The sequence below is a fragment of the Salvelinus alpinus genome, chromosome 24 (genome assembly GCF_045679555.1).
Source record: "Salvelinus alpinus chromosome 24, SLU_Salpinus.1, whole genome shotgun sequence".
Classification (NCBI taxonomy): Eukaryota; Metazoa; Chordata; class Actinopteri; order Salmoniformes; family Salmonidae; genus Salvelinus; species Salvelinus alpinus.
The window spans coordinates 12611370-12622797 of record NC_092109.1 but is presented as its reverse complement, the minus strand read 5'-3'; the positions used below and the strand labels follow the sequence as shown (position 1 = coordinate 12622797).

At 44.1% G+C, this 11428-nt stretch overlaps 2 protein-coding genes across 2 annotated transcripts; one reads left to right on the top strand and one right to left on the bottom strand.

The window, feature by feature from the left end:
- Positions 1 to 1559: 1559 nt before the first annotated feature.
- Positions 1560 to 4104, bottom strand: LOC139552177 (complement C1q-like protein 2). The gene is made up of 4 exons (XM_071363625.1): positions 2709 to 4104; positions 2337 to 2381; positions 2097 to 2231; positions 1560 to 1995 (listed from the first exon to the last, which is right to left on the bottom strand). The coding sequence occupies exons 1-4, from the start codon at positions 3007 to 3009 to the stop codon at positions 1706 to 1708; spliced, it is 771 nt and encodes a 256-aa protein (XP_071219726.1). The 5' UTR covers positions 3010 to 4104; the 3' UTR covers positions 1560 to 1705.
- A 3516-nt stretch (positions 4105 to 7620) lies between these two features.
- Positions 7621 to 10952, top strand: LOC139552176 (E3 ubiquitin-protein ligase TRIM39-like). The gene is made up of 2 exons (XM_071363624.1): positions 7621 to 7782; positions 8078 to 10952. The coding sequence occupies exon 2, from the start codon at positions 8080 to 8082 to the stop codon at positions 9715 to 9717; it is 1638 nt and encodes a 545-aa protein (XP_071219725.1). The 5' UTR covers positions 7621 to 7782; positions 8078 to 8079; the 3' UTR covers positions 9718 to 10952.
- Positions 10953 to 11428: the final 476 nt, after the last annotated feature.

The following is an 11428-nucleotide window of genomic DNA, read 5'->3' as shown; positions in this document are numbered from 1 at the left end:
CGCTACAGGGAGACAGGACGGACAGCTGATCATCCTCGCAGCGGCAGACCACGTGTAACAACACCTGCACAGGATCGGTACATCCGAACATCATACCTGCGGGACAGGTACAGGATGGCAACAACAACTGGCCGAGTTACACCAGGAACGCACAATCCCTCCATCAGTGCTCAGACTGTCCGCAATAGGCTGAGAGAGGCTGAACTGAGGGCTAGTAGGCCTGTTGTAATGCAGGTCCTCACCAGACATCACTGGCAACAACGTCGCCTATGGGCACAAACCCACCGTCGCTGGACCAGACAGAACTGGCAAAAAGTGCTCTTCACTGACGAGTTGCAGTTTTGACTCAAGGCAGGGGTGATGGTCGGATTTGACAATGCCACAAGCCATACTGCTCGTTCTGTGCGTGATTTCCTGAAAGACAGGAATGTTAGTGTTCTGCCATGGCCAGCGAAGAGCCTGGATCTCAATCCTATTGAGCACGTCTGGGACCTGTTGGATCAGAGGGTGAGGGCTAGGGCCATTCCCCACAGACATGTCCAGGAACTTGCAGGTACATTTTTGGAAGAGTGGGGTAACATCGCACAGCAAGAACGGGCAAATCTGGTGCAGTCCATGAGGAGGAGATGCACTGCAGTACTTAATGCAGCTGGTGGCCACACCAGATACTGACTGTTGCTTTTGATTTTGACCCCCCTTTGTTCAGCGACACATTATTCCATTTCTGTTAGTCACATGTCTGTGGAACTTGTTCAGTTTATGTCTCAGTTGTTGAATCTTGTTATATTCATACAAATATTTACACATGTTAAGTTTGCTGAAAATAAACACAGTTGAGAGCGAGAGGACGTCTCTTTTTTTTGCTGAGTTTATGTTGCCCTAAGAGTTGTGAAAAGTTGGCAGAATCGTATTCAAAACGATTCCTAGCTGTAATGGCTGCCAAAGGTGCTTCCACCAAGTATTAACACAGGGGTGTGACGACATACGTAATATAGCCATTATTTTTTGTGTGTGTGGGGGGGGGGGGGGGTTATACATTTTCTTCTACTTTGATAATGTGGAGTAGGTTGTGTATATAAGTAGGGGGAAAAAAATCGAATTGAATCCCTTTAAAGATTTATTTTGAAGGCAGCAAAATGTGAAGACTGCGCAAGGGGTGTGTAGACTTTCACCAGCGACTATATGCATTCAGTGTTCCTGCAGCTTGTCATTATGGCTCCTCTGTGGTGATATATGACGTGTGTACGCGCCTCCACAGGACACACACACACAACGTCAGTACAAAGGTAAGACAATGGCCTTGGCCGCAGTGGGCCTGTTGTTTAGACGTTGTGTCGTTGATTCAGCCTCTCTGGCAGCAGCAGCGAGCAGCTCAGCCCACAGGATTTCCATGGTGTCAACTGACTGTCACAGCACAGGGACCAGCAGCACACTAATACCCTGTCATAACATTACATCAGGTAATGCCCTAGCTAGTGGCCTCAGGAGAAATGTACAGATCCAAATAGATCTGTTTCAACACATTAGTCAGGAAGGGGCCAGAAAACCACCAGATAAAATACAGGAAGCCAATTCACTTTTATTTCGTTTCACTCTTATACAGTTATGATGTATTTGTTTTGAAAACCTATACTGTGTGGCCAAATGAATATCTTGTCAATCAATTCAAATTTTGACAAAACCTCAGTTAAATCAACTAGTGTTGTTACACGGTGAACAGTAGGAACCCAGTAAAGGTGTTATAGTTATTACTGTCATCATAGAGGACCCTTTTAGCCCAGAGCTGGATGTAAACACTGTCTCCCACCTCCAATTGTACTACCGCTGCGTTGCTCGCGCTTTCGTGGACATTCATACTGTCATCAGTGTTCCATGTAGTAACCAGCATCTCACTGTTCTTCATCAGAGACACGACAGAGTTGGGACGGCCAGAGTTGTTGCTGTACATGGAGTAGCGGAAGCAGTACATCCCTCTGACCATGGCTGTGAAGATGCCTATGAAGGGAGATAAATAACACTACTTGATTGACAACGCAATCACGCACGCACGCGCACACGCACGCACACGCACGCACGCACACACACACACACAGTACCTGTAGCAGGATTGTAGCTACTGCCGGTGTTGGAGAAGACTCTTTTGTACTGTAAAGGGGTATTGGTGGTGAAAGGTCCAATATTCCCACTGCCAGAGTCTCTGAGAGCTACAGAGAAGGCCACCTTTGGCTGGGCTGGGGAATGAATTAATGAATTAATGAACGAACAATCAAGTAGATATCAAGAAGATCATAAATAGATAGATGCCACTTTGAGGCAGAGTGGAACCTTGCTCTTACCAGTTGATAAGCTCTTCTTCAAGGCTTTCAGTTCTTCCTCTTGAGCTGTAATAACAGAAAAGATTTCATAATAAAACCTCAACATTACAGGGTAGTAAAGGCTCAACAAATTATTATTATTATTATCATTTAAAAAAAATGGTACCTTTATTTAACTAGGCAAGTCAGTTAAGAACAAATTATTATTTACAATGACGGCCTACAACGGCCAAACCCGGACAACGCTGGGCCAATTGTGCGCCGCCCTATGGGAATCGTATTCAAAATAGTAATCAATAAGACAAAGTTCAAATAAATGAAATAAGAATAAGTGTATGAAGCTGTATAACACTTCACAGAATGCTTTGCTTGTTACATCTCTGTGCTACTTACCTGTATTCACTTTCTTCAGCTCCTCCACTTGACTCTCACTGCCCTGTAGCTTGGTCTCCACAGCTCCCAGTTTCTGTCCCATGGCCCCAAAACTTTCCTTCAGGGCAGCCTGCGTCTGGTCCATGGTTCCTAGTCTCTCTTTCATGGCTGCAAGTTCCCTGAACAGGGCACAGGTGTCGGGAAGACAGACAGCTAGACTAGCCCCAGTCCCCTGGCACCCCTCACTGTCCCGATTATCACCCAGTCCCCTGGACAGGCAGCAGCACAGAGACAGCAGTAGCAAGGCTAGAACTTCCTTCATTTTTATTATATATTCTGCAAAAGACTAGAATGTTCTGCGTAGTCTTAAAGAACTGACTGTTCTGCGTAGCTCGAGTGCTCCTCTTTATGCTGTCCCACACCCAGGGTTATAAAGGGGGCTGGCGACAGAGAGGACTACGTCACTCAAAGTTATGTTGATAACATTGTATGTGTGTGCAGGGTTGAGAAACTCTAGTCTTCTTTACTGTAATTAAGTGTAATTCCTGAACATATGAGGCAGGAACAAAAACTCCCCCATTTCCAAGCACACTTATTGTGTTTATATATTGCCAACTTGTCAGGTTTATTGTCTGTGGAGGGTTTTGAAATTCCGGAAACTTGACAACCCTTTTCGTGGAAATTCACATTTATTGTAGAACATTAGAAATATATGTTTTAGATTGTTTATATGTGCGATCATGGTATCCACAAGATACTAGTAATGTTATTGGACCAAATTATTCCTGCACACAATTTTTGCTGTGCATGTTTCATTTGTCTGGAAAAAAGGTATTTTCATCTGAAATGTCAACAAAACAAGTGTTATAGCTGTAGTTGTTTGTGTGTGCGATGTGTGAGGTGCAGAGTGTACATAACGTGTGTACAGAGGTATACACAAGTTATGTGCATGTGCTGTGTGTGTGTTAACTTCACTACTTTGATGGTGGGTATTTGTGCGGAAGAGGGGTGTGTCCTGTTGGTGCGGGAGGGGCTCTGAATTGGCTGTGCTGATTAGCCAAACCTACCCACCACCACTTGACTGACAGCCAGCTGATTCAGCGAGAGCAAAGTCGATTCACAGATACACTCCAGTTTATGCGTTGCTCATTTGCTGTCTGCAAGTAATGTAACACTACAGCCAAAACATACAATACGTTATGATACAGTAATGTAAGACTTGTCATGAGCACATATGACCTCCTTATGTCATAATATGATTTCATAGTAATCCTAAATTATCATCAGCTATTTTAAACTGCACCGTATGGGGAATAACAGGGTGTCATGTAATTTGTAAGGCAGCCAGTGGCCGTGCCCGAATACTCGTACGCTGCTTGAGTTCTAAATGGTAGACTTTTTATGTATTCGAAAATAGAACGTTTTATAATAGGCTATGTGAAATTTCGAAAATGGATTATTATTCAAATGCCAGGATGTCATTCCGGCTTTTCATCAAGTAGAATTCGCTGCACACCTTTGAGGAAGAGAATTGTCTTTTCACACTCACGTGTTTGACAACAATAAACAAATTGCGGCGAACAAGCGGGATTGTGCATTAGATGACGCCTTCTCAGTATGAATGAGAAGTATATTGATATTTGTTACTTAATGCATACGTTTTTACTTAAAAGTACGTTCTAAATAGTATGTAGTACTATTAGTACACGGTATGTCATTTTAGTAAGTAGTAGGCAAGACAGATTTCGGGGACAGCCACTGACTCTTACCTGTCTGACAGGGGATGTGGTGCCACCTAGTGGGCGAGTCGGTAAAGCCAGTGTGTGAGGAGAAGATCTGTGTGCCAGTAGTAGCACACTTGCTGGAAGTGCCTTCCTCTCCTCCTCTCCCTTTCATTCTCCCCCGCCTCAGAGCAGGTGGACATCACTATATGAGAGATGCAGGGCAGAAAACAAAGAATTAACAGTGATTAATAACATACCAATAATCACAATTAATGATATGTTTTCTAGGTTGTAGCAATAATCAGTTTTGTCCTCACAGTCTGACGACAGAGTGGGCGCATCAGGGTGCATCTCCCACCCTAACTCTCCTCTTCATCCCACGTCTTTAGTAAGTTTCTAGCCAGATTCTCTCTCGAAAAATAGTTTTTCAACCTAAAGAGATTCTTGTGGTTTAAACAAAGGTGAAATCAGTAGAATAATCAGTAGAGGGCTGAAATCACTACTGTCTGTGGTGAGTGTCTGTGTGTGACGGAGTCAGAGGAGAGCGCAAGGTTGAGCTCAGAGAAGGAGGCCACAGATATAACCAACCTTTTAATGGACAACTGACAAAAAAAAAAAAAAGGAAAATCAAAATGTAGTCTGTAATGATAGAGAATAAGATAGTGCTGAGTGGGTGATTAATGAGGAGTTAGTAAGAAGTAACGAGGAGCTGTCCAGCTAGATGAACCACAACCACACTGACTGTCCCCTCACGCTGCAGGGCTCCACTGTCTGGGAGACGAGTGTGTACAGGAGTGTGTGTGTGAGAGAGAAATCATTTTAGTGTGAGAGAATCTGTGTGTGTGACAGTGTGAGTGTGTATGCTTGTGGGCATGTGTATGACAGCGCAAGTCTGTGTGGGTGAGTATGAGTGTGTGAGAGTAAGAGTGTGTATGTGTGTGTCTCCATTCTGTTCAGGCACAGTGGAGTGTAAAGCCAGTGAGTGGGTGTTGGTGTGGAGTACAGAGGGGTTGTCACTGACAGGGAGCACTGTGACCTTTCCCAACCAGGCCCAACCCACTCAGCACTTTGCCTCTCCCACTGAATTACACTCCTCATCCTCATGAGTGAGAACAGGTCCCCTAACACACATACCACTTAACCAGACCGCATGTCTACATGCAAGCACACAGAGAGAGAGGGGGCCAATATGGTTTCACGTCCAACCATGAAAGAGAGTTGCCTAGCGACCATCAGAACAGTGGAAGGTGGAATGGAGCATAATGACTAAATGATAAGAGCTTGTGTTGTGCGCAACGAATGACTACTTCCTACTTTTCTTGAAGAACCCTAACTCTTAACTAATCTGTATGTCATTGGATAAGTGAAGCCATGTCTCCACTGTATTATACACTATATGACTTTGTCACCATCATTGGATACCATGTCAGTTCGTCAAATGTCTGCTCTGGTCAAATGTAAGCGCTGTTATTGTGAAGTGGAAACGTCTAGGAGCCACAACGGCTCAGCCGAGAAGTGGTAGGCCATACAAGCTCACAGAACGGGACTGCTGACTTCTAAACCTCCTCTGGAAGCAACATCAGCACAAGAACTGTTCGTTGGGAGCTTCATAAAATGGGTTTCTATGGCTGAGCAGCCGCACACAAGCCTAAGATCACTATGCGCAATGCCTATTGGACTCTGCCATCTGGTAGTCCGACGGACGAATCTGGGTTTTGCAGATGCCAGGAGAACGTGTTCTCCCAGAACTCGTAGTGCCAACTATAAAGTTTGGTGAAGGAGGAATAATGGTCTGGGGCTGTTTTTCATGGTTCGGGCTAGGCCCCCTAGTTTCAGTGAAGCGAAATCTTAACACTTGTCACATATACTCCCTCTCCGACCTCTCGGTCATCAGGCTGCTGATTATCCTGCACACCTGTCACCATCGTCAAGCGCACCAGCACCTTATGACACTCACCTGGACTCCATCACCTCCTTGATTATCTTCCCTATATCTGTCACTCCCCTTGGTTCTTTCCTCAGGTGTTATTGACTCTGTTTCATGTCGGTACGTTGTTGGTGGTTTGTGTTTATTGTTTTGTTTATTTATTAAAAACACTCACTCCCTGTACTTGCTTCCCGACTCTCAGCGCACTCGTTACAACACTACAGCATACAATGACATTCTAGACGATTCTGTGCTTCTATCTTTGTGGCAACAGTTTGAGGAATGTTTGTGGCAACAGTTTGAGGAAGGCCCTTTGCGGTTTCAGCATGACAATGCCGCCGTACACAAAGCAAGGTCCATACAGAAATGGTTTGTTGAGATTGGTGTGTAAGAACTTGCCTGCACAGAGCCCTGGGATGTCCCTCCTACCATTTCATTCGCTCTTCCGACTGTCCATGAACTCCGGGCTGAACCCTACACCGCAGCCACTGACAAAGCACATGCCTGCAGTCGTTACATCGTAGCTTAGCAGGGGAGAGTGGTTTCATCACGGTCGCACATTCAGAGATCGATTTATAGCCATTCATCTAAAATAATTTATAGATATTAAAACCAAAAACTATTTATGTTTGTCATAAACAGACAATATTAATATGATATGAAAGGTGAGTTCCTAACGAGTTCAGGAAGCCAAGCTCTGTGAGACGTTCACAGCGATGAGGGAAGACGTTTTGATCAAGAGGGACCTTTAGAAAATATGCAAATGTTCTCTAACACTAAACAATATGTATTTTACAGTTATAAGGAAGGTGAAATATTATAGTTAGTAGTTTTATAATTTGATTATGCTATATTTATAACGCATATAAGTCATGTCAAGCCTTATTCATACACTATTTTTATTTACATTTTTAGGGTGTTTTGTTGCATAGGAAATACATCATACAAAACATTTCATATTTTCACCATATTCGTACTGTGCACTTGAGCTTGTGTCCTCAAAAGTGACTACACTTCAGCAATTTATAACTATTTACACTAGAAACCTGAGATTTTAACCTTTCTTTGAGTATGCAGCATTACTAGTTCATGTTTATGGTCCTCTCATGATGAATAATTACTTTTGGGGATGACCTAGATTACATTTGATGACATTTAGTTACATTTAACTGGTTAAACTAGCTTGTCAAAGAGAGTCTAGCCATGTAAAGGGTTAAGTATACCAGGAAGTGCAGAAAAACATCTGACAGTATCAGATGTGGAGGAGCATGTTAGTTTCACTATGTTGAAGTGAAATTTAAAGAGACGGAGTGTGTATTGTACACGTAAGCACAGTCTTGCATTCTCTTCACAAATCTTTTTTTTAATAACTGCATACAATCTCCAGGCCTTGTTTGATACTACAAACAGAAAGAGCTGAGAAAGCAGCCCCAGTTAAAGAAAGGTAAGTATTGCATGGACAGATGAAGAACTGGTTAACTAGTGTTTATGTCTTCACCTGTTTTTTGAGATCATTCCAGGATTTTTCCTTGTGCAACATGGTAAAATATCTATTAGAATTGGGAAGCTAGTGTATCATAATTCCACCTTGACGACTATAGAGTTGAAGCTACATTGTATTTGTTTGTGCCTTTCGAAAGACACTTTACATAAGCTTATGCACTATGACCAACATAATGTCTTGTGAGTGGACTCATTCTATTAAATGTCTCATGATTTCTCATTTGGTCTCTGTCTAGATATGGCGTCCTCCAACAGTCTCCTGTCTGAAGAGCAGTTCCTGTGTTCTATCTGTCTGGATGTGTTCACTGATCCTGTAGCCATTCCATGTGGACACAACTTCTGCAAGGCCTGTATCAGAAAGTACTGGGACACCACTGACCTGTGCCAGTGTCCAATGTGTAAAAAATCATTTGATAGGAGACCAGATCTCTTTGTCAATACTTTCATTTCTGAGATGGCTGCTCAGTTCAGGAAGTCAGTTCAAGTGAAAGCTACCAGCAGCCCAGACCATTGCCCTACTGAGCTTAGAGGAGTGGCCTGTGACGTCTGCACTGGGACGAAGCACAAGGCCCTGAAGTCTTGCGTGGTGTGTCTGGCCTCTTACTGTGAGACTCACCTGGAGGCTCATCAGATAGCCCCAGCCCTGAAGAAACACAAGCTGATCGATCCTGTGGAGAACCTGGAAGACAGGGTGTGTAAGGAACATGGCAAACTCCTGGAGATGTTCTGTAGGACTGACCAGACGTGTGTTTGTGTCTTGTGTATAAAAACAGACCACAAGACTCACTACACCGTCCCTCTAAAGGAAGAGTATGGAAAGAAGAAAGCCCAGCTGGGGAAGACGGTGGTAGAAGTGCAGCAGATGATCCAGAAGCAACTGCAGAAGGTTAAGGACATCAAATACTCAATAGTGCTCTGCAAGAGAGACGCAGAGAGAGAGATAGCAGACAGCGTGCAGGTCTTCACTGCCCTGGTGCGCTCCATTGAGAGAAGCCAGGCTGATATCATTGAGGTGGTCGAGGAGAAGCAGAAAGCAGCAGAGAGGCGGGCTGAAGGCCTCATTAAAGAGCTGGAGCAGGAAATCACTGAGCTACAGAGGAGACACACTGAGCTGGAGCAGCTGTCACACACTGAGGATCACCTCCACCTCCTCCAGAGCTCCACATCCCTCTGCAGCCTTCCTCCCACCAAGGACAGGTCTAAGATAAGTGTTCACAGTGATCAGGGTGTGGGCACTCTGAGGAGAGCAGCGTCTCAGCTGGAGGAGACACTCATTAGTGAAGTGAAGAAGTTGTGTGATGCTGAGCTGAAAATGATTCAGCAGTATGCAGTGGATGTGACTTTGGATCCTGATACAGCAAACAGGTGTCTCATCCTGTCTAAGGACAGGAAACAAGTGAGACAGTCAAACACACCAAACAATCACCGTGACAACCCAAGTAGGTTTTCCATCTGTTCCAGTGTGATGGGAAAGGAGGGCTTCTCCTCAGGGAGATTTTACTATGAGGTACAAGTGAAAGGGGATAGCTGGGATTTAGGAGTGGCCGGAGAGTCCAGCAACAGGAAGGGAGACATTTGTCTGAGCCCTCTTGATTTATACTGGGCTGTTGTGCTGAGGAATGGGAACGAGTATCAAGCTAATGAAGACTCTGTTGTCCCCCTCTTTCTGAGAGAGAAGCCCCAGAAGGTGGGGGTGTTTGTGGATTATGAGGAGGGTCAGGTCTCTTTTTATGATGTGGAGGCCAGGTCTCATATCTACTCTTTCACTGGCTGCACCTTCACTGAGAAACTCTATCCATACTTCAGTCCGTATTTTTCCAAACGCGGTCATAACTCTATCCCTCTGATCATATGTCCCGTCGAATACACAGACTGAGTTGCAACCTCCAAGTCTAACTTGGGGAATCATATCTGTTGTCACAAAGGACAACCAATATGTTAACCAATACTGTCGCTGTGATATTTTATTTGTTTCCAACTTATTGTGCAAACAATGGCCTTATGATGTACGATAGACATTTTAAAACATGCTGGAGCAGCTCTCACGTAGTGAGTTCCCCATCCACCTCCTCCAGAGCTCCCCATCCCTCTGCAGTCTTTCTCCCATTAAGGACTGGTCTGAGATCAGGGTTCACAGCAGTCTGGGTGTGGGGAACCTGCAGAGAGCTGCTTCTCAGCTGGAGGAGACACTGTGGAGTGAAGAAGTTGTGTGATGCTGAGCTGAAGAGGATTCAGCAGTATGCAGTGGATGTGACTCTGGACGCTGATACTGCTCACTTCTGTCTCACACGGTCTAAGAACAGGAAACAAGTGAGACCGGGAAACCTGCGTTATAGTCTCCCTGACAAAGAGTTTTGACCCAGCTGCCTGTGTCCTGGGAAATAAGGGCTTCTCCTCTGGGAGATTCTACTATGAGGTGCAGGTGAATGGGCTTAACTGGGATTTAGGAGTGGTCAGAGAGTCCACAAACAGGAAGGGATACCTAACAATGAGTCCTAAGGATGGATATTGGACCATGTGGCGGAAGACTGGAAATACATATCAAGCTAATGATGACTCTGTTGTCCTCCTCCGCCTGAGAGAGACCCCCCAGAAGGTGGGAGCTTCACTGAAAAACTCTATCCATTATTTAGCGCTTGCATTACAAGTCGTGGTAAAAAACTGTGTCCCTCTGATCATCTCTCCTGTCAATCACACAGACTGAGTTTCAACCTTAAATTCTAACTCGTGAAATAAGCCAATCCTATCTGTTGTCACAAGGGAAACCAATATGTTTACCCTTACTGTCACTGTGACAATTATTTGTTTTTCCACCTGCTGCAAACACCATTGTTTGTTTCCACCATTGTGCAACCAGTGGCCTTATACAATATGAAACATTAGATAGGCATTTTCAAACATGACATGTTCACATAACAGGTAGAATATATCCTATGTCTAGGCAGGCTGTGTATTGTGACCTCCTGTGAAGAATACTACATATGTGTTTAAATCGTTTAAAAAGTGATCATCTATCGGTCTATGTGCTTACTGGAGTGTATACAGTATACTATGTTCATACAGCCACCCACTACGAGTGTTGGATATTAAAGTCAATTGTCATCCCTTGAATGTGTTTCTCTGTCAGTGACAGTATCACAGTAAGACTAGTATCTCTACACCATACAGCATTGCAGGGACAGAGGTGAGAATACAAGCATCAATTTTTATTTTTTACTGTATATACCCTGCAGTATATCGGTGACAGTGACATATATTCCTAGTAACTAACAGCAGAGGTGCAAATGAATGAACAACCAGTAGGCTACACTGCTACACTGTCAACTCTCTATCTTTCTTTTCCCTCTCTTGCTCACTCATTTTCTCCCTCTCCCTCTCTCTCTGTGTTAAAACTCTGCAGGTATTTCCATGTTTTCTTCTAGTTTCTAACCTCTGACTGAGAAAAACAGTTCAGCTGTGTAAAGAGTTAATTCTTACTGCAAGTGGAGAAAACTGCATGACAGTATTACATGGGGAGGAGTTTCACTTTGCTGAAGTGGAACCTAAGTCGAGAGACTTTATGCGTATTGTGCTCAGATAGAAAACAT